The sequence below is a fragment of the Zootoca vivipara genome, chromosome 6 (assembly GCF_963506605.1).
Source record: "Zootoca vivipara chromosome 6, rZooViv1.1, whole genome shotgun sequence".
Lineage (NCBI taxonomy): Eukaryota > Metazoa > Chordata > Lepidosauria > Squamata > Lacertidae > Zootoca > Zootoca vivipara.
The window spans coordinates 35706748-35730009 of record NC_083281.1 but is presented as its reverse complement, the minus strand read 5'-3'; the positions used below and the strand labels follow the sequence as shown (position 1 = coordinate 35730009).

The following is a 23262-nucleotide window of genomic DNA, read 5'->3' as shown; positions in this document are numbered from 1 at the left end:
TTTCTTTTCACTGGTCCTGCTCTGATGCTTTTAGTGGCAATAACCTGAAGAAATCAATTAAGAACATAAGAAGAGCTCTGCTGGATCAGGTCAATGGCCCATCGAATCCTGAATCCTGAATCCAACCAGATGCTGATAGGAAGCTCACAAGCAGCAGCTGAGTGCAACAGCAACACTCCCCACTTGTGAGTCCCAGCACCTGGTATTCAGGGGCATGTGCCTCTTCTGACAGTGGAGGGAGAAAACAGTTGTTGCGTGGACAGGCGGAGTCCCCAAAAACCCCGAGCGACCCCCTGAGCGGAATAAAGACGCAAGACAACATGCTATGGGATTCAAATTGGCCACAACTTTATTAAGATTCAGATGTAGGGAGACCTTGGCTCAGGCATTGGGCTCAGCCGGGGTTCTGGGAGGCTTCGGGGTTATCCACATGTATGGGGGGTTGGGGCTGACTCTGGAGAACATATGTTCAAGCAGAGAGAGCCCGCCCCCCGTTTGCTGCTGCTGGAAGGGGGAAGCCATGACGCCTATTGGTATGGCCAACGCTTTCCCCAATACCCTGATCTTGTTGCCGCAAGGGGGTGAGGTCTCCGCCTCATGCCCCTCCCTCTAGGAAAATCGCCAAAGAATTCCACCCAAGGCCTGACACCGCCAAATTTGTGACGTATTGCTACGGGAAAGGCAAAATCTGCCAATGCAGGAAAATTCTTTTCCGGCCCTTCAACAGCGACCTTGACATAGCAGTGCCTGTGTACCTGTGGAAAAAGGTTAACCTGCAAGAGAAACTTGAATGAGAGTGTGGAGGGTGGGAGACGCTCTGGGACCAACTGGTGCTTGGAGGCAAGATTCAAATTCTATTGTGTGAGCTAGAAAGTCCCTCCCCTTACCTGGCCATCCCCTGGCAACACCTCCCCAGGCAGGATTGGACGCTAGGCTGGGGTAGGCGGAGATCCCTGGCATCCTACCCGGGAAGGTGGTGCCAGCCCCAAACTAACAGGGAGTCGCCCTATGGGATCAGGGGGCTGCATGCCCCCCCCACAGGTCGCCCCACGTTTGATGTGTGGAGCGGTCATTGTGGTTACTAGCCATTGATAGCCTTACCCTTCGTGAATTTGCTAATCCTCTTGAAAGCAATCCAGCAACTCAACTTTGACACAGAAATTACTGAAGAATTATTCCATGATCTAACAGCATAGATAGGTACATAGCTATGCATGCAGTGATGTCTTCAGTGATGAGTAGACCTCTTGCATTCTTTGTCTGCTGATTTATCTCCCTCTAGCGGTGATTAGAGCTCATCTTCACTCCAGCATTGAATACCGTAGTTGGAAGATCATTATTTGATAATGTTCTTTCTTTTCTTCTTTTAAAATACTACTCTGTAGGCATAGACAGCTCTGAAATTATGGCCGCAACATATTTTTGTAACATAACTTTCAGAGTCAAGAGTTTGCCTCCAAGTGATTAAAATCCTCAGATTACCCTGATTGTAAGATGAACATGCCATAATGTAAAATCACCACTGCAATTTCAGCTCTGTAGTACATAGCATCGTGCAACCTTCACAATGATAATATTTGCAAACACAATGAATACTTCTGGATTCTGTTTGCGTTGAGCTCAGGGAATATAGTGGGAGAATAGATGGGAAGCCTTCGGGGGCTGTATCTTATCACCTGGTTTTGTACTTGGCTATCTCTACTAGCATAACCAAAGAACAGGAGCCAGGGGCTGCTGCTGCTGCTGTCCCCTCCACATCTGCTGCCTCGAACAGTTACCTCACATTGCCTAATGGTAGAGCCAGTCCTGCCTGGTTACGATTAGCAAACTTGAGTGCTACTGCTTAGCAGTAAAGGCATAGAGAAATTACCTGAGAACGTGTAAACCCTAGACTTGAAATCTGACTTTTGAAAAGCATCATATATACCCAGTGGTCTGACTTGGTATAAGGCAGCTTCCTGTATTCTTTCCCAAGAAGATATGCAGGTAGGAGCTGGAGCAGACTTGACTGTCTATGGTTAATGGTCACCAGCTGCAGGCTTTATTTCCAGTTCACAGATGTGCCAGACTCTATTTATTTACCTTTTTCCATGTGAGAAATGGTTGAAATAAATTCCAATGGAGAGCTGTGGAGTACAATATTAAGGCGCTGTGGAAAATAAATGATTTTTTTTTAAAAAAAATTGTCTAACACCAATTCCTGTTGACCAGGAATTTTAGATAGAATTTTAGGCAGAACTGCTTCTGCTTCTTTTTTGAGACCCCCAAAATAGTGGTTAGTACCTGTGAGGCCAAGCTTCAAATCCCAACTCAGCCATGAAACTCACTCGCTGACTTTGGACTAGTCAGTCTCTTAGCCTAGCCTACCTCACAGGGTTGTTTTGAGAACAAAAATGGAGAAGATAACCATGTGTGCTACCTTGAGTTCCTTCCAGGAAATTCAGGATATAAATGTAAACAGTGGTTTTTTTCTTTTTTCTCTTATTTTCCTACTCATATTGAAATACTGCCAATGAGGCCAATACTGAAATGAGGCCAAACTTAGATTCACAAATGTTTAGACTGGGGTATGCGTACCTCTGCATACCCCCAGAAAAAGCACTGAATGTAAACAATAAATAAAAATATTTCCCCTTCATTTTATGTGTTTAGACTTTTTGTTTTTCATTTTCTGCTATTAGGTTTTTTATATATGTGGTGTACATTGTTTCAGTTTTGCACCCAGCCCTGGAGTCTTCTGATGAAGGGGGTTAAGGAATATTTTCAATACCATCAATCACTTGCCAGGGCCTACTGGGCCAACGGTGCAAATGATAAATGGCACACCCCTTTGTGCAGAAAGACCCTACGCAGCCCTTTTCTTCACTATGTTTACTGAGAAGTTATATCCCAGCATATTTTAGGTGGACTTGCCCTCCCACAAGCATGTATAAGACTGCAGGTTTACCTTTCCAGGCAAACTTCAGAGTGATAAATGCACTGTACCTTTAAGGAAGTTAGACAAGGCGGTGAAACTGGTTTGTGTGGCATCCTGTTGAATCAGACGCTCGAAAATGGGGAGGGAGTGTGTGCCTTCTTAGCAGCCAAAAGGTTATCAGCACCCAAGGATTGCAGAATGAGAGCTTCTTTGAAGGGGGTGAACTGCCCCCCTCGACCTTTCCCAATTCCCCAAAGGGGGACCGCTGAACATTTACTAACTGCCTTAGAGAATCCAGCGTTTTAGAGAAGGCGGGCTTTACTGCCGAGTGACAAGTGGGCGGACCAACCAGAAACTCAGCTGGGAGTTACCTGCTGGAACCTGCAGGTGCGTCTTGAGTTTCATCCCTGATTTCCCTGGAACGGAAACATATTCCTCGAATAGGAGCGTCCAGAAGCGACTAAGCCAGGGCTTGGAACATGGATCCCATCTCCACCTGGAATACTAAGATGGTGGCGGCCTGGATGAGAGGTGAGAGGGAGAGCTGAACTTTTGGGGAGGCTTTTACACCCAAATCAGACATGTGTGTGTTGCTGGGAGGGTTCTATATCCGGCTTTTGCGCCTCCATGGGACTTGAGGCTAGCCCATACTCGAGGAACTGGTCGAAACCAGCAGGTGTAAATCTGAGCTAAAACCAACTATGACAGAGATGGTACCGTAGGAGTAAATAATAGCCGAGCTCTTTGCCCACAGGAATGAAGCACATTCCTGCTCTGGGCAGGCCCTTCTTACCTGGTCGGGCGGTTACTACTTGTCCAATAGAGTGGGAGGAGGAGAAGCCACTCCCCCAAACAGTGTTGTGATTGCCATAACATACCTGATTTTTCCATGTGTTGACTGTGGATAGGTAAGGAAAGGATCTGGAGGTAGCTGTCGGACATGACTTTCTCCTCCTCCTTTGCCCACTTCTGGCTTCTTAACACAGGGCAGCTCGCTTTCCAAATTTGCAGACCTTGGGAAAGCAAGGAAACCAGTGCCGGATTTACATATAAGCTAAACAAACTATAGCTTAGGGTCTCACTCTCTTGGGGCCCCCCAAAAATTTAAAGAGAACCCCCCCTAGATGTACATTTCCAAAATATAAGATAAAAAACAAATAAAACAAAATCTACATACAGCAACAGTGTTTTGTGTTGTGTAGGCTCCTATTTGTTATGTGCCAATGGCTTTAGATACCTATTAGGTCCATAAGTCATCATATAGCATATATTCAACACAAAAAACAGCAGCAATTGGTTGTTGACAAAGGACAGCTGGACATAAAAAGGGCCCCATTACCTTCAGTAGCTTAAGGCCTCATCAAACTTAAATCTGGACCTGAAGGAAACAGAACTGGAAAACTATGGGGGTGGCTGGGAAGAGGAAGAGAGATCACCCAAGTCCTCATTTGTTTGCAAAAATATAATTCTAATTAGATTTAGGACAAGGATAGAGAAGCCTTGTCTTCCAGATGTGTATGTTTATAGAATTTATGTTGTTATTGTTAATCAATTTATTACTCGGCCATCACCAGCAGGTTGCAGGGCGGTTGCCACAAATGAAGTTTAGTATTCTGTCCCACTTCTCACTTATCCTGCCCTGAGATCTTACAATGAAAGGTGGTTGATAATAATAATAATAATAATAATAATAATAATCTCAGGACAGGTCACAACCATTTAAAATAAAACAGCTGTAATTTGTAATTAGATTTAGGGCAATAACATGGCCTTGTAGAAGTGTTAGTTTAAAGAATTAATGTCCTACTCCTCCTCACTACTGATTTCAGCACGGGTCATTACAATTTAAAATGCAATGACCAGCAAAGGCAAAAAAAGTAATTGCAATGAAAAATCACAGCTGCTAATTCATCTGTTGTTTGACTCCAACTCTTATTGGCCAACCCCACCTCCCAAAGCATGGCCAACTGTCAGGGATGATGGGAGTTGTAGTCACACTAGATCTTGAGGGGCACAGCTTCCCCATCTCTGATTTTGGAGAACAAACCAAAGTCATAAAAATATTTGTGGCCACATGATGCTTGACAACGTCTTTCTCTCTTCTGCTCCCTCAAGACTCCCCCAAACATGTGATTTCAAAGTTAAAATATGAGATTCTGTAAGCCTTGCCAAATTTGTTATCAGCTGTAGAAAACAGAGTCCTTGAACTCTGATAATGCTTCTTGCATGCCTGGATGGAAGACAGGGTGTTGTGTGAGTGTGTTTAGAAACTAATCTACTATGTGAAGGTAAAAATGGCATTCATTGCCCCTGCCACTTTTCAGCCCACCACTGGCATGTGACCCATGCATGGTTACCCAAAAGGACTCCCAGGCTTATATGATTTCTTGAATTACAAAGGTGTGTGCAGTGTCACTCATTTTAACATGTATCATTTTTGCAAATCAGTTTCATTTGTTAAGACACTAAGAAGAAAGAGGGGAAATGAGGGAGATAGGGGATGGGAGGGTGGATGGGGGTGAGAGTAGGTGACGATGTTTCTGTTTTGCTTAATATATGTAGGGCTTGGTGTCAGCTTTTATTGTGTTGGTACTCCTTTATTCACTTGTGTTCTTTTGATGATGAGAGAGATTGGGGTTGGCCAAGGGTGTGGTTGTTCATTTGTGACTGGCTATGATGGTCTTTGTTTTCATGTGTGAGTGGGGTGGGGTGGGTATTTTTGGGTCAGGTTAGCCATACTGATTTGTTTGCTGGTGGTAAATTTTTGTCATTATCTTGTTGGGCTGTGTGTGTGATAAAGGGGGACCATACCGGGGTAGGACCCCCAGGCTTTAAAAAAGAAAAATGGTTCCCCACCCACCTCCTAACTGAAGATGCCAAAGGTTGAACCTAGGGCTTTCTGCATGCCAAGCAAGTGCCCTGCCATTGATCTATGGCTCTTTCCAAAACGTCTGGGCCAGTTTCATGAAAGAAAGAGGATCAAATGCTTTCCGCTCCTGCGTTTAGGATTGGATCCAGCATTACAAGACTATCCCTTTGAGACGTGGGGCCTGACTGGGAAGGGGCTGCTTCATCTGTCCTATCGGGACCTGGAGGATTTGGGGATGAGGCGCGTCGGCCATCAGGAGCTGCTTCTGGAAGCTGTGGAGCAACTCTGCGTATTGGTGAGTGCATGGCTGTGAACCTCAGTGCAGCTCACAAATCCCTCACCAACTTGGGCCTCTGAAGTACCTTAAGGACCATCTGATTCCTTATATTCCACCTCAACTATGGGCATCTTATGACGGGGCCCTTAAGGTGGCTCTGCCCATGATATTCAGTTGACCTTCACTAGGGAGCAAACCTTTGGCAGGCCCTGCCCTATGGAGATCCCTACCAGTAGAGATTCAGGGGGGAACCTTCCCTCCCTTCTTTCTTTTGAAAACTTTATTATTTAGACTAGCCTTTTTATTATGAATTTTCTCTTTTTTAATCAATCACTCCTGTCTGTCTCTCACACAGGATCTATTCTATCAATCTTCTGTGTACGGTATATGTATCTTCATTAAAAAAATATCTCCAGCATTTTCATGCAGCCCTAAACACAGTTGTGCAGTTACACAGTTGTGACCACCTATTTTTGCGAGCAGTTTCTCCTAATAGAATGCATTTTTGTATGTTATTTTCACCGATATCTTCATTTTTCTGCATGCTTTCCCTTGATATATGTATTTTTTAATAAGCATTGTTTGGCTGCGAAACTGCACTGCAAAGTTAAGAGAAATGTCAGTTTTAAAGCATGGCTGTGTTTGAGTTCTTGTTTTGAAAAGTGCGAATTTGGTTTAATTTCTCTTTTAAATGCGAACTGAACCAAATCCCACCCCCCTACTTTGAGTGATACTTAGCTGTATACAAGCCTTTGTTTCCATTATTGAGGGTCGCTGGGTTTGTTTCCCTCTCCCTAGAACTATGACCTGGCCACAACCAACCTGCAGGTGCTGACTGAGAAGCTGCAAGGCATTGTAAGGACGATTCAAACCTTCATCCTGAGCCGTAGGAAAGTTAGCACCTACGACGGATACACTATGGAGAAACCCTCTTCGGACCTCCTGGCCTGTGTGGTGGAGCTGATCGGTGCTGCAAAGGGTCTCTTCTTATGGCTCAACAGGTAAAGATTGTCATGGTCATCTTCCCCATTCCCTTTATTTCTAATGTTCAGGCTGGGAGTGCTGTTTATGTCATGGAAATGGCACCTCCCATCCAAAAGAGCGAACTTGTGTGTTTGTGAATGAACCTCCCAAACAGTCAGATGAGGACTGAGTAATACTCTGTGGTCCTGGAACACTGACTGGCTCTTAGGGGGAGAACGGAAAATAAGTTGGGAGATGGAATGGAATGGAGTGGAGTGTCTGGGATCCTGAACAGTAGAGTTCCACGCTGTAGCGTTTTGTCACAGACCCCATTGGTGTAGACCAGGTGTGGGAACCTTTGGCCCTCCAGATGTTGCTGAACTATAGTTTCTATCCTTCTTGGCTATTGGGTATGCTTGCTGTAGCTGATGGGAACATCCAGAAGGCCAAATGTTTCCCACAAACAGATACTGCTTCTTGTTATCCACTTGGGGGCAGTGGAGGGGAGGTAGTCTGTATTAAATCAATGGCCTGGAGGAAAATAGTATAAAAGGGTTGGAGAGGGGAAAGGTTTCGTGCAGATTTAAGGGTGTGTGAAATGGAAAGGGTTTGGGAGTGTTTAAATGATGATTCACTTGTAGAGTTCTGTACCCGAGGGGAGATAAGGAGTAAACCTTGAGCTTGTGTCTTCATCCCTTTGGTCTAAGAGAAAAGGTACCAAGGGAAATTGGAGGTCCTGTGTTCAGCTTCAAACACCCAATGGTTTCTGGGCCAATGCAAGAGCTCAGCATAATCAGGTAGGTGGCCATTTTTCTGAGAGCCAAATTGGAGCCAGATGTTAGCGGTTTTTCAGACTGTCTATGAGAACATAGGAAGCTGCCATAATATACCACATCAGACTGATGGTTTGTTTAGCACGGTACTGTTTACTCTCGCAGTGTTTCACTTTTCAATGCTGTATTACTTAGTCAGGTGGAGGGTGGACAGAAATGGCATTAAAACGGGGCCTCTGAGTATCAAGTAGGGGGTATTGGCATGTAGTAAGCAGGCTTATTGATCTTTTCTTGCAGGTACCTCTTCTCCCACCTTAATGATTATTCAGCCAGCAAAGACATCATCTGGCTGTGTGGAGATCTAGCAGAGATTATGAAAGCGGTAAGTTGTTCAAAGACAATGCCTATAACGTGCATTTTCAGGGAAGCTTAGCTTTGCCCCTCTCTGGGAAAATTAAGTGCCTATTCATGCCACCAGCTGAAAGTACCTGTATTCTGAAGGCCAGAATGTCCAGTGGCCTCTTCCATGGGTCTTTGACTGCCATAAATCCAGAGGTGATTAGCTGCCCTGCAATGGCAAGGCAAGTGATTTGGGTGTGCTGGCTCTATTGGGTCTTCTCTAGTCCTTTCTCACTCCCAGCAAGCTGGGCGTACATGTTTCAGGGACCACAGAGTTTATAGATGCAGGCTGTGGTGTGACTCCAGAAACTAACACCTGCTCTATGCTGCTGTATGCCAGTTGCTGGGAATCACGAGGAGGGAAAGACCTGCTGATTTGGTGTGCTCAGATCCTGTTTCTGGGCTTCCCATGAGCTGAATGCTTAACTTGAAATGAGTTTGGTCCACAGGAGGCTGTGGACTTTGCAACACTATGTGGAGAATTCATAATTCAGCATGCTTTAGGAGGTGCTGGGCAAATGTTTTCCCCGAATGCGTGCTGTACCCTATGACGATTTGCCGACAGCTCACCACAGATGAGGATGCACCTTATCACAGGCTTTCCCCATATGCAGGACACACCCAGACTATCATGTGGTTTGGTGAAATTGAAGCTGGTTTTATTTTTGTGCCTCTTGAGCTGGTCTTAAGCTCTCACACTGTAGCCACATACTTAACTGAAGCCTCACCCTGGGACACGGTGAGTTGTGATCCAGTGACATTGTTGAGAGCGTTCGTAAGACTTCCTCCGTATGTCCCAATTACCATAATTCTTCCCCACCGACACACATAAAGGCAATTTAATACTGATTTCCTTCGTTCCATTTGGACAGTGCACCATAGGTTAGAACACATATCCTGATTTGAGCCTCTCAATGTACAGGTGATCCAACTATGATTTCATTTTTGGTATGTTTGGCATTCCTGTTTCAGGGGAGGAGTAGCAGACCGAACTATGGTTTATCATTTCAGGCATCCACACTATAGCACCTCCTTCATTTAGGTGTCCCTGTGTGTATTCTCCATTCAGTGCCTGAGGCCTTATTCTGAGTGCCAAATGTGGTTCAAAGAGTGTCTTGCCCAGTTGAAGAACCTAATTGTGAAATACTGTACCTTCCCTAAGGAGGCTGTGGTTCTTTATTCTTTTTGGCGTTTTGAACAGAACATGCATGGCTATGAATTTTCTTTTCTCCTTTCTATCTAGCTATCTTTTAAGTGCTCCTGTGATCTGCTTTTGTTTGGTGTTATAGTAATTGGAAGAAATTACTATGGTGTTTTATTTTGTTTTTTTGACTTTGTGTGGAGTGTTTTGGTTTGTCTGTTAAAATGTAACTCATTTGGAGTTTATGAGGAAAAGTGGGCTGTAAGTTTGAATAACAATGATAATAATCCACAGGGAAGCTTCATTAACTGCAGTTTGGTGTGATTTCAAAACTGAGGTTGTGAAAACACCATACATTTAAAACCTGCCCCCAAGAATGTTGAGAACTGTAGTTTAAGGGTGCTGGAAACTATAGCTCTATGGTGCTAAGCAACAGTTCCCATTATTCTTTTTTTTTAGGGGAGGTGCTTTAAATATATTGTATGTACATAGCTGAGCTGTGTTAAGAAACTGCAAATTGGCCTGAAGTTTAATGAGCCTTCTGCAGATACCATTGCATCAGGAGGTTTGTTTTATGATGTAAGAACTGGGCCTATCCTTTGGAACTCCCTTCCACAACACATGAGACAGGTGCTGTCTCCATTGTCATTTCAGTGTTTTTCAAAAACCTTCCTTTTTCAACAAGCCTATTAAGTGGAGATTCTTCTCTCGGTCTGTGTTTGCGTTGGATTTGAAATTGGGTTGATGTTTCTATTGTTAAACCCTTAGTTTAGGGTGTTTCCTAGGAAACTGTTCAGAAATGAAATAAAGGCGGTGTACGTACTACACCTTTAAAGCACATTCAAAGTACGTTCCCCCCCCCCAAAGAATCCTGGGTCCTGTAGTTTGTTAAAGGTTTCTGGGAATTGTAACTCTGTGAGGGGTAAACTACAGGGCCCAGAATTCTTTTAGAGAAAGAACGTGTTTTGAGTGTACTTTAAAGGTACACTGCTCCAGAAAGATGGTCGCCCCCATGTTTGGGTCAGAGAGGCCATCCATCTGTGGATTGTAGGGTGCCAAGCTCTGTGGCTCATTGTTGGCTGACAGAGGATGAGACACCCTATTCTGAACTTGAATGAACTGAGGGAAATGGCAGCTGACCAGAAATGGGTGGGAGGAGTGAGACCGAGAAGAGGGAGGTAAACAAAACTGGACGGGGGTGAGGGAGCGACTTGTTTTTTGTAGAAATAATCCAGTGAGTCACGCTTTGGGATCGGGGTCAGGGCTGGATAGCCGAGTTTGGGGAATCTCCATTTTCAGTTGGATGTAGCCCAGTGAAAGGAAGCATATGCGCTGAGGGGAGACACACAGAGAGAAAGTCTCTTCAGGGAAGCTTTTACAGGTAGGCACAGCGGTAGGTAGCTTCTTCGTAAAATGTTCCTTCTCTGTGTGACCTTCTGCGATGGAATCTGTGGAATGAGCTGGAGGGACTTGATGACAAATGGTCCTACTGGAAAATCCCGCCAGCTCTAGACGAGAGCATGGGAAAGGAAAGGGAGGAAAGTGTGAAGGTCGTAATAGCAAGAAACTGTCAAAAGCTCCATGCTATAGATTTCTTAAAAGAGCTGGGAGGAGAGGGGAGGGGTGTGGCAAGGTGTGCCATGTTGCAGAAGAAACTAAAGAATTAGGCTTCTTTATCTAAGTAGAAGTAGCTAGAAACTTGAGGTGAGTTCCCCCCCCCCCATCCCATTGTAGTATTGTAAGTGGAAATGTTTTACCTCTACTAAAACCATTTGATCTTTAGGGGTGCCCTACCAGGTGAATGATATTTTATGGCATTTTGAAGCAAAGGTTGTGTGTGTATGTTGGTGTGTTTGTGTCTGTTTAGGGCTGTGTACACCCTGTACATTTGAAGCACATTTGAAGCACACACACAGACACACGCACAAGAATCCTGGGGGCTGTAATTTGGTAAGGGAGTTGTAGCTGTGTGAAGGGTAAATTACAGTTCACAGGATCCATGGAGTGGGTGTGCTTTAAATATATGGTGGGCATGCAGCCTGTATTGTTCGTTCTGTAGTGCTTTTAAGATAAAAAACATACAAATGACCAGGAAAGAAGAATGTGCCAACTCATTTTGACAGATGGGAAGGGAAGCTGGGAATGTGGTGGGAGAAGGTCTTCCTTCAGCTGTGATCTGCAAACCTTCTCCAGCCTGTAGGGTAGGGTTTAGATGTGTGTATTCTGAACATTTCATTTTCTTTCATAGTGTCTCTTAGTACTTTGCTTTTCACTCTCTTCCTTTTTCCCCTTCCCCACTTCCCACAATTATTTGTTTTGTTTGTGCAGTTGGGTTCCTGTCATTAGTTTTTGCTGGGAAATCTCAGTCTCTGGTACTGAGACTTGGGGCGTGAGCCTGGGAGCCCGAGGGTGGTGCGTATTGATTGGGGAAGGGGGCAGAGACTTTAAAACTTAGTGTTTGTATTTTAAAGAGATCTGAAGACTCCTTCTAATTGTGCTCCAGTGCAGGGTTGTTATATCTTCAAACTGCCTCTATTTAACTGGAACAGTCTCAGAATTATGGTGCCTGTCCCTGATAATGCATTGTCTCCATTTTGTCCTTTTGCTAGATGCATGTATGAGAGCCAGTATGGTGTAGTGGTTAGAGTGGAGTTGCACTAGTACCTGGGAGACCCACGTTCGAATTCCTCACTCAGAAGTGAAGCTCCCTGGGTTATCTTGGGCCAGTCATTTCTCTCTCAGTCTGGCCTACCTTACAGGGTTGTTGTCAGGATGAGATGAGGAGAGGGAGAACTGTTTGTGCCACTTTGGGCTCCTTGGAGGAGGCTGTTGGGGTTTTTAACTCTGGTCTCCCAGGTCCTAGTCCAGCACTCTAACCAGTGCACTTTCTTTCTCTCTCTCTTTTTTTTAAGGGGGGGGGATCTAAGGGGATATTTTAAAATCCATTGGATCAGCATATGGTGAGCAGATCAGTAAATAGTCATTCTACCTCCAGTATAATTGCATCCCAAAACACATCATTTTGTGGAATGTGTACCTCCCTCTGAGAAGTGTGCATGGCATTACTTGGAACCTAATAACTGGGGGAAGGTCAGTGTTTGAAGATAAGATGCCCTAGTGTGATCTTTCTTGATCCTGGCATACCATCGAGTGGAATACACATGATTGATGACTGCGCAATCTTTCTGGCTGTCATAGATAAAAGCCAGATCCTTCAGGGCAACTTGCCTCTAATGCACATACATGCATATGCATGCTTGTGCACATTCAAGGTGTCATGTGTGCACAGCTTGATGAGACTTGCCTTGAGTTGTGGATAGCAGGTGAAAATACAGAGCTGTCCTCTATAGTACAGCTTTCCTCAATCTGGTGCCCTCTAGGTTGTATTTTGAACTACAGTTGTGCTGGATTGGGCTGATGGATGTTATATACCAAAACATCTGGAGGCCACCAGATTTTGGAAGGCTGTTTTAGTCTCTCACACCAAAAAAAACCCTGAAATGCATTAATGGTGTTCTTTTTTCCCCTGTGTGTGTTTTTAATGCTGCAGGGAATATGGTCAGTGGTACACAATGTGGAAAATATCCATCCCTAACCCTCAGAAGGAAGCTGAGCCAAACCTAGGATCTAGCAGCCATTACCCGCCATTCTCATGGCTCCTCCTTGATTTTGTTTGCACAAAACTTGCATGGTAGTTGGAATATGCCCAGCCTTTATTGAGCCTTCTTCTGATTTGTTTACAAGGCAGTTATCTGACAATGGACATTCATCCTGATTTGCTTGCAGTGTTGTCTACACATCTTCCTGTTGATCATTTGTTCATCCCACACATTATGGTGCATTTCTCCATCACTTTCCTAACTGCAGAAAGTCCTTTGGGGCCAAGCACTTTAATTGTGCAAATCTAAGTTTCTGGTATAGGCCTGCAAGATAAGGACCGCCTGGAGGCACCCAGAGTTAGGAGTGTGGATGAAGCAACTGGCGGGGGTAGACATTGGAGGGAATTAATGTGCAATCTGTACTACACTTTCGCAGGTGAGCTTGTTTCCCTGGTCACTGGTACACTCAGAGAGACTCCCTGCTGCTTTGGAATGAACAATTGCTTCCAGGCTGTTGCTATCTTTGGGTGGGTTTCAGTCGCATACTGGCGAATTCAAGCTATCCAGTTATTGTTGATTGAGAGGACTTGTGCAACAAACCTGCTTCTCCAAAAAGAACAGACTTTTCATGATAAGCGAAGTGATGAGTAAATGCAGAGGAAAGTGTGGGATCACACTTCCTTTGATGCAGGAGCATTTGAGCTCCCCATAAACAAATCAAGAATGGATTCTCATTGAATAAACAACCTTGTCTAATCTCACTACAAATAAATCAGGATGAATGCTCAGCTGAACAGGTTATCTGGAAGGACCCTAGTTCTCACCTGTTTCTGGGATAGTTTGAAGAGTCTAGCTTGGTTTTCTTTGCATTTGTACTTGCAGGACTGCACTCTGTCTGAGAGGGAGGACCGGATTTTACTGATTGTAAGTACTGCAATTTGTGGATGGAATGCGCTATGAGATGAGACCTGAGGTGGAATCTTGCTTTAAATTCTTGGGCTGACAGCTATTTTTTGGGGTGTGTGTGTGTGGTTCAGGTCCCTTTAATCTAAATTGGACATTGTCAAGTACACAAGCCCCCTCAGATGGCCAAGTATGTTTTACTGGCATGAGAAATGTGTCCACTGCCTCTGTTCTGGACTTGTGCACACCAGGGATGTACAGCAGAAAATGTTCCGAAACAGCATATTTCCCATTTCTTAAGTTCATTAGGGATGATGAATGCATGTCAACTCCAAATAAATATAATGATAGGCAAGCTTGACCGTTTCAAAGTTTTGCTTTTGTTTACTAAATACAGATAAAACGAGCTAAACGAGATCGTTCTGTAGGACCAGAGTAGTTGAAACGATGCCTTCTAGATGTTGTTGGACTGCAACTCCCATCATCCATGACCATCGGCCATGCTAGCTGATGGAAGTTAGAGTCCCACAACATCTAGAATGCACCAGATTGTGGAAGCCTGAAACAACCTATTGATTTATAAAAATTATGAATAGTATGGAGAGAGTGAACTGGGAGCAATTATTTTTCTTTCAAAATTAAACACTTGGCATAATCTAGGTAAATAGCATAGTCTTATGATGGAGTAAGCTGCATCAAAACCATATTTATCCCATTTGGGAAATAGCAGGAGACAGGTCTGCATCATGCTTCCTGGCCCAGGTCACATCCACACCATACATTTAAAGCATGTTGATTCTCACTAAGAACCCTGGGAAATGCAGTTTGTTAAGGGTCCTGGGAATTGTAGTTCAGTGAGTTCCCAGGATTCCTTGGGGGAAGCCATGCCCATGAAAGTGCTGTAAATGTGCTATATATTTTTGGTGTGCATGTAATCTCCCGGTTAGCAAATGCATTTTTAAAAAAATCAGGGGGTAGGGGAAGATCTAGGAGGATCTTGTGCCTCCAATTGCATTTGTTCTTACCTCTGTCAGAAGGCTCATAATCCACCTGGCTTCTTCTAAAAGAATGAGTTTTCCCCTCTTTGTGCCCTGCAGGGCAGACACATCTCAGGAATCTGCGAGCATATCTTGAATTATAGTCCAGCTGAACTCCTGCATCGAACTGCCATCTTGGAGACAGTGGAACTTGTGGCAGCAGGTCCAGAGGACAGTTTGGTGAGCCTGGCAGGCTCTTTTCTTTTTCTTTTCTTTTCTTTTGCAAGGCCTTCGCAGGCAAAAGAGCTGAGTGCAAAGCCCCCACCCACAGTTATAAAGTGTATATTCAGCACTTATAAAGGCGGATGTCGTACTTGACTGCTCCAACATGAAATAAGAAACAGGAGCAGGAAATCAATAATAAATAACAATCACAATAACTAGCAGTTACTTACCTATCAGAGGGGGTGGGAAAGTCCCACAAAGCAACATGATGCAGCTAAACAGCATTTCACGCTGCTCTGTATCTATACTGACTGGCAGCGCCTCTTGAGGGTATCAGGCAGGGAGTCTTTCGCAGCCCTACCTGGAGATGCCAGGAATTGAACTCAGAACCTTTTGCATGCAAGGTAGGCACTCTGGCCCTGAGCTGTATGGCCTTCCCTGTTTATGCATGTCTGTCAAAGCTGGGTTGGCAAAGTAAAATGTCAGATCCCTCTCCTGCAACCTGGAAGCCCCCAGAATAATTGTCCTTTATTGAAAGAATGTTGACCTTCATCATGGGCAGGATGAATGAGCTCTTCTCCCTCCTTCCTTTAAGTTGTCTTAAACAGAGTCAGGCAGGGATGTTGTTGGGTACTTAAAAGCAGTGAGCCCACGACATAAAATTGCTTCTGGGCAAATTAAGACAACTGGAGTTTCACTGTTACTGTGCTCTAAGCACACCTAGCCGCCCGGTAAACAACGGGGGTTTCTAAACAGAACAAAACAAAGATTATAGAGAGGAAAGGACAGGAGATCTGGGTGCCACTGCAAAAACCCCAGGGCTCATGCCATCTGCCCCCCCCCCAAGACAGGCTTCTAGTCAGTTAAGCCCATCATTGTCTATTATGCAAAGTGATCCTTTTAACCAGAGATACTGGGGATTTCACCTGCAAACTTCTGCATGCAAAAGCAGGTGCTCTGCTGCTGAACTACAACTCTTATTCTGCTGATATATCAAGATGCCTTATACTGAGTCAGGCTACGGTCCTGTCCAGAAGCTGGGAAACCAGGGTTCAAATCACTACTCGGCCATGAAGCTCATTGGGTGACCTTGGGCCAGTTACTGTCTTTTAACTTAGCCTACTTCAGGGGTTGCTGTGTGGATGAAAATGGGGAGTGGGAAAACCATGTATGCCACCTCGAACTTCATGGAGGAAAGGTGGGATATCAGATAAATATGTGAATATTTATGGGTCTCCAAAGCCTCAGATATGGGTCTTTCCCAGCCCAACCTGGCATTGCTGGGAACTGAACCAGGCAACTTTTGTGTGCCTAGTTAATGCTCTTTTACTGAGCTAAGATCTCTTCTGCCACCATCTCAGTAACTGTGTCTACTATATCTTTTCCTCTTCAGGGCATTGAGATTAAGTCCTCGCCCACCTGTCTCCATTTCATATCGGGAACTGCCCCAGAGGTGAGTCAGAAAGAAGATACAGGGGGTTATTTGTGTCTTAGGGGCATTCCCAGACTGTCACTATATTTCACAGGGATTCGGTTTCATGCTGGCAAATTGAAGATGCACAATTATAGTTGACTGCGGGAGGCCTTGCACAACAAACTTGCTTCCCTGAAACCTCAGATTTTTCATGCTAAGGGAAATGCACTGGAAAGTCTGGGATAAACACTTGCTTTGCTGCAATGTCATCTGTCCTCCTTGTGAACCAACTGGCATAAATGCTCATTATATAGCATCACCTCATCTCCCCGCAACAAATCGGGATGAATGCTTAAGCAGGTCGCCTGGAAACACACTCTGGGTTTTCCCATAGGGAAGAAGGGAGCATTAACTTAGGTCCTAAAATAGTGCCCTGCCCTGCCCCACCACAGTGACTTCAGGTCTCTGAAATGAGCCTGTGTGGGAAATCTAGCAACTCATCTAGAGGTGGGGGAGCTCATATTTCTTCCTCAGATCATGCCAGGCAGAACATGGCTTAGCCCACCTGCTTTGCTTTCTCTCCCCTCCACCTCCCCCCCCCCAGTGTGACTCTGCGTCATCTGAAGCTTGGCCAAAACCTTGGCGTGTGTGTGTGTGTGTATGTGCAAGCGCACTGTTCAGCCCAGCTAGTTTCTTCATTCCTTTGCCTCCTTGCTGAGCAGGAATTACCCCAAAGGTCAGAGCTTGAAGTTAATACTTAATCCCCTCTGCAGCAACTCCCCAGCCCTCCCCCAGTCTTAACTTTCACTGTCCAAGAAAGCTGCTTACTTGGATTTGTCAAAGAGTGAGAGTGTCCAAGTTGCCTCCTTCTCCCTTCCAGCAAAGGAGATCTTGACCTTGTTTGTTTGTTTGTTTGTTTGTTGCACGTGTTGCTCCTTGCTGCTTTCCAGTCCCCGGCTGAGCACTGCAGCAGCGGGATCCTTCCAGGGGACGAGATAGTGCAAGTCAACAACCAGGTGGTGGTAAGTGTGGGCCTCTTCCTCATTTGGCTCCGTGGCTGATGGGGTCTTCATTAATGCCAGGCTCAAATTTTCCTCCTGCCACGCTGCTGCTTGACTGCCTCGTCTTGTTTTGATGTGGGTTTGGTAGTAGTGATAGAAAGTCATGGAGGCAGAGCATAGCCATCGTGGCTAGTAGCTGTTGATGCCTTTATCCCCCATGAATTTGTCTAATCCTCTTTCAAAGCCATCCAGGTTTCAGACAAATTTGCGGAGGACAAGATAGGCTATCCGTGCTTCACCTCCTTAAAAATGGCAATTGGTTGCCTCCTATAGGTAAATTTGCAGCTAGCAACTGGTGACTGCAGCAGCTCAGGCCTCTAGCCAGAAATATTGTGGTGGTGAGGGAGCCTAAGGGTACATAGAAAGTTATTTAATTGTGTGACACGTCAGTAACAATTTTAAAAATAAATCTGAAGTGCCTAGTGCTTGCCAAAATCAACAAAAAATCTTCTGTCATCTTAAGACTAATGCATTTTAACGTGGCACAAGCTTTCAGGGGCTAGAGTTGCCTACATCACGCGTATGAAGTGTAACCCTCAGTTGCAGATGGATAGATGCAGAGTGGCTAGTGTTGCACGTGGAGTGAGCAGAGGAGAGAAGGACCTGGAATGCAAACAGTACAGATAGTGGAAGTTTGGTTTGAGCTAGAATGTGTGCAAGATAAGCAGGGTGGTCCTCTACAACAGCCCCAAGAGGTGATAAAACAACCAACTTGGCAATGCTGAGTTAACTAACCCTTGAATGGGAAAGGAAACTATTATCTCTATTGAGACCCAAATGAATAGATCAAACCTCAGGCATTGCAATTCTTCTGTTTCCTGCTGGAGCCCCCCACTCCCTTTGAAATTCCTTTAAGATCAGTGGCAGAGTATGCTGGCACACTGAAATGGTTTTTTTAAAAACAAAACAAAAACAAAACTGGTTTATGAATATTGCCAGTTCTGTCAGTGTTTTTATCCCAGGGCTTTTGCATAGGCATTGCGAGGCATATCTATATCATTAGGCATTGCGAGGCAGCCAACTGAGGCAGTGGATACGGGGTGGGGAGTGGTGCTGATGTGTTGGAGCAGGATTGGCCCATGATGTTTCACTGCTGAAGTTTAACAGTGTGTGGTTTAACAATCAAGCCCTCTCCCCAGGGAACTCTGGGAATTTTAGCTTTGTGGAGGGAGCAGAGGCTTCCTAGCAACTCAGCACCCTTAGGGAGGGTTCTTTGAGGGAAGTCATGACTGTTTAAAGTGGTATAATAATGCTTTAAATATCTAGTGCAGATGAGGCATATGACTAAGCTAGCCTGCTGCTGTCACCGGTGTTAAAATAAGATGTGCCCAAGCCCTGAATTTTGCAGCCCTCATTTAGCTTAGTTTATTTGACAATTGTTATTTTTATTTACAGTATTTGTAAACTGCCTTTCTACGTCGGCTCACCAAATAATAGTGTAGGTAGATAGATGAATACAAAAATATTTCAAATAAAACAATGTCAAAAAATGTGAAATTTAACGAAAAGCACTTTGAAGCTAAAAAATATCATTAAAGGCAAGACAATCTGTCAATCATGTAGGTGGGCTGGACGCGGATGAATCTGGTGAAAAAGCTTCTTGAGACGTCAAGTCAGGTGACTTCGGTGCTGAAGAAAATACCACTTGTTTCCCCAGGGACTCCCAGTTCTCCTGAGTCTTCTCCTCTACAGCAGAAGGTAAACGAGGCCTGTTGTTGTTGTTTAGTCGTTTAGTCGTGTCCGACTCTTCGTGACCCCATGGACCATAGCACGCCAGGCACTCCTGTCTTGCACTGCCTCCCGCAGTTTGGTCAAACTCATGTTCGTAGCTTCGAGAACACTGTCCAACCATCTTGTCCTCTGACGTCCCCTTCTCCTAGTGCCCTCAATCTTTCCTAACATCAGGGTCTTTTCCAAGGATTCTTCTCTTCTCATGAGGTGGCCAAAGTATTGGAGCCTCAGCTTCACGATCTGTCCTTCCAGGGAGCACTCAGGGCTGATTTCCTTAAGAATGGATAGGTTTGATCTTCTTGCAGTCCATGGGACTCTCAACAGTCTCCTCCAGCACCATAATTCAAAAGCATCAATTCTTCGGCGATCAGCCTTCTTTATGGTCCAGCTCTCACTTCCATACATCACTACTGGGAAAACCATAGCTTTAACTATACGGACCTTTGTCGGCAAGGTGATGTCTCTGCTTTTTAAGATGCTGTCTAGGTTTGTCATTGCTTTCCTCCCAAGAAGCAGGCGTCTTTTAATTTCGTGACTGCTGTCACCATCTTCAGTGATCAAGGAGCCCAAGAAGGTAAAATCTCTCACTGCCTCCATTTCTTCCCCTTCTATTTGCCAGGAGGTGATGGGACCAGTGGCCATGATCTTGGTTTTTTTGATGTTGAGCTTCAGACCATATTTTGCGCTCTCCTCTTTCACCCTCATTAAAAGGTTCTTAAAACGAGGCCTAGAACAGCCCAAAGGCCACATTTCCCTGAGCTGCTTCCCAGTAGTGGGTGAGGCCAGAGGCAAACATGGGCGAAGCAAAGGACAGGACTCTTACATTGTACAGCAGGCAGCACTCAATCTACAGGAAAGTTAAAGGTTTTTGCACCCCCATGCAAGAGGCATTATCCCTATTCCGCCCTAGAACAAGCACCTGAGGACCTCCTGAGATCTCTGTAAAGCTGCCCCATGTGATAAACCACTGAACGTCAGCTAGCAGCTTCTCGGGTCCTGGACTGACTCCACCTCCATGTTTGGCATAGGAGACTCCTGGAAAGGAGGTTATGCACTCTCTCCTTCCATGGAGTTTTTAAGCAGAGGATGGGGGGGGGCACCTGTCACATATGATTTAGTTGAGATACCTGCATTGCAAGGGGTTGGGACTTGATGACCCTCGGGTCCCTTCCAACTCTACCATTCTGTGATTCTATGTAAGGGGTGTTTATCTGATTACTCCCTGTATAAGTCCTGGCGGGAACTTCTAGAGCCAGACCTACTGCTGCTTATCATCATTACCGTTATTATTGTTATTTATTTCCCTCCCTTCAACCTAAGGTCCCAGGGCGGGTAACCATATTAGAAACGGTTCAAAACAACTTATAATCACAGAAAGAAGGTGGGCCAGGTAAAGAGGTGTGTCTTCAGCATTGGATGAAGCAGAGCTGGGGTGGCCTCCTTAGACCGTATCTTTGCAGCTATGGGTTGCTTATTCTGAAGTGAGCAAAAAATTCTCCAGAGTCTCTTAGTAATCTCACATTTCCAAATAAATCTGTGCCTAATCTTTGCTCGTCCTTGTCAGGCTTTTTTTTTTTTTAAACAACTCCCCTGGAGTGTGATTTCTGACCCAATGGAAAGGCGAAAGCATCATCTCAACAATATACAGAAGGCACAGTGCAGACTGTCCCCTTGATTGTAACAGATAGGTGACTTTTGTCTGTTCGTTCCATAGGTGCTGGGAGGTTTGTTCGATGTTGTGGAAACCCTGAGCTTGCAGAGTGATGAGTCTGCGACCAGTTTTGCTTCTTCGACTTCCAGGTTAGGGAATCCAGCATTTCTGGGGATTTTAGGGTTTCGGGCCCGCTACTGTGCTACGTAGATGTTTGCATACTCACTCTCAGTATGGCAGTCATGCTGGGAGGAATGTTTCAAAGTGGGAACAGCTAGGGAGAGGCATTGGCATGGATTTGGGGTTGATTTGGGCAGGAGAGAGAGAGAGCCCATAGCTCTGAGAGATAATCTGCTTTGAGTTCAAAAGGCCCCAGGTTCAATCCCTGTCATCTCCAGGTAGGGCGGAGAGGGACATTGACCTGAAAGCTTGGAGAGCTGAGCTACTGCCAGTCAAAACTGAGCGAGATGGGCTTCTGATTTGACTCTGTATGAGGCAGCTTCCTGTGTTATGCTAACTCCTGCCTGACTGCAAAATGCTTGAGTTTGAGAATTTGCAAGCTCAATCCAGTGAGTTTTGTCAGTGCTAGGTGCACTCAAGCTTGCAAATACAAAATAAATAAATAAAATAAAATAAAATAAAATAAATGCAGGACGTTTATCATACAGTTTGTAACAAGAGTGGGCTAGCTTCAGTTTTGTATGGTCTACTTATTCTTTCTGGTTCTTTACTTGAGGCTCTGTGTCCCATCTATCTGCTTCTGTGTGTGTGTGTGTGTGTGTGTGTGTGTGTGTTTGAAATTGGCAAAGAAAGAGTCCATATGCAGGGTTTCAAAAACAAATTAAGGTCTTCATGAAGTGCTCCTAATCTTTGTTGAGTGACAAGGATGGTGTTGGCATCCTGGGACACCTGCCTGGGGATGAGCCTTTTGGCAGGGTCCACCACTGCACTGACACCTGCCCTGTTCCCAAGCACTAGATAGCTTGGAGCTGCCATTTTAAATCTCCCTCCAGACATAGAATCATAGAGCTGGAAGGGAGGACAAGGGTCACCTAGTCCAACCCCCTGAAACGCAGGAATATTTTCGCCCAACATGGGGCTCGAACCCATGGCCCTGAGATCAAGAGGCCCATGCATACTGAATCAAATTCCTCCTCCTCCATCCCTGCTCTTGAGTACCAGCTGCTGGGGAGCCACAGTGGAAGAGTGCTATCGCCTTCATTTTTCTTCCTGTGGGCTTCAAATAGATGAGGTGTGCATTTGGTCTTATGATAGCAGAGGAGGAGATGATGTCAGCCATGGTCCCAACTCAGACTCTGAAAGCATCTTGCCCTTGACTACTGGAGCTGGGAGTGTTGAGCCAGGCAGATCAGTGGTCCCAGTGTAAGACAGCTTTCCAGGGTATGAAGAGAAGATAGATTGTAATCCAAAGGCCACCTTTGGGGGAAAAAATATGTTGACATGTGAACTGTGGGTCTGGTCCATCAAGGATTGCTTTCCCTATCACAGAAAGTGTGAATTTTTTTTATTGGGGGGGTGGCAGCAAGTTTGCTGTGCGAATCAGCTTTAAATACTCATCTTGAATTTGCTAGTATGTGATCAAATGCCGCCCCAAAACAGTGACACTCCAGAAGTGCCCTAGGCTGGTGGGTCATCACTGCATCCCATGGGAGCAAATCCTATATAATAATGTCCATGTTGTCCCTGCGTCCAGATGTCCCGTGTGTCCCTGGGTCACTGCGCATGTGCCCCAGGGATACAGGGATTGGACAGCAGAGACTGCGCGCGCGCACTCTCACCCCACTCTGCCTCCTCCAACCGCCGCTCCCGCCGGGGTGGAGGCCGGCGAAGGCCTCCTCACAACCCTCCCTGGCCGTGAGGAGCGGCGGTTGGAGGAGGCGGGGGGGGGGAGAGTGCGCGCGTCCTTCCTGTCGGCGGCTGGGGGAGAGGAAGGAAGGAGGAGAAAGCGCCGCTTTCTCCTCCTCCGTTCCTGTCCCCCTGCCGCCGACAGCAAGGACGGGTCCCAGGGTTCGGAGAAGCGCTGCGCAAGCGCTTCTCCGAACCCTGGGATGTCTGCTTCCTGTCGGCGGCTGCGGGAGAGGAACGGAGAAGGAGAAAGCAGCGCTTTCTCCTCCTCCGTTCCTGTCCCCCTGCTGCCGACAGCAAGGACGGGTCCCAGGGTTCGGAGAAGCGCTGCGCAAGCGCTTCTCCGAACCCTGGGATGTCTGCTTCCTGTCGGCGGCTGCGGGAGAGGAACGGAGAAGGAGAAAGCAGCGCTTTCTCCTCCTCCGTTCCTGTCCCCCTGCCGCCGACAGCAAGGACGGGTCCCAGGGTTCGGAGAAGCGCTGCGCAAGCGCTTCTC

At 45.6% G+C, this 23262-nt stretch overlaps 1 protein-coding gene across 2 annotated transcripts in view; it reads left to right on the top strand.

The window, feature by feature from the left end:
• Positions 1–3041: 3041 nt before the first annotated feature.
• The window catches only part of CNKSR1 (connector enhancer of kinase suppressor of Ras 1), a 37730-nt gene continuing 17509 nt past the window's right edge, over positions 3042–23262 (top strand). The window contains exons 1-10 of one of the 2 annotated variants that reach the window (XM_035118981.2): positions 3042–3448; positions 5924–6081; positions 6862–7064; positions 8097–8181; positions 13821–13862; positions 14939–15058; positions 16437–16496; positions 17408–17479; positions 19082–19216; positions 20964–21049. In XM_035118981.2, the coding sequence (XP_034974872.2) occupies positions 3397–3448; positions 5924–6081; positions 6862–7064; positions 8097–8181; positions 13821–13862; positions 14939–15058; positions 16437–16496; positions 17408–17479; positions 19082–19216; positions 20964–21049 (1013 nt within the window). In that variant the 5' untranslated portion in view covers positions 3042–3396. The remainder of the gene's footprint in view (positions 3449–5923; positions 6082–6861; positions 7065–8096; positions 8182–13820; positions 13863–14938; positions 15059–16436; positions 16497–17407; positions 17480–19081; positions 19217–20963; positions 21050–23262) is intronic. The other variant, XM_035118982.2, reaches the window with a different exon arrangement.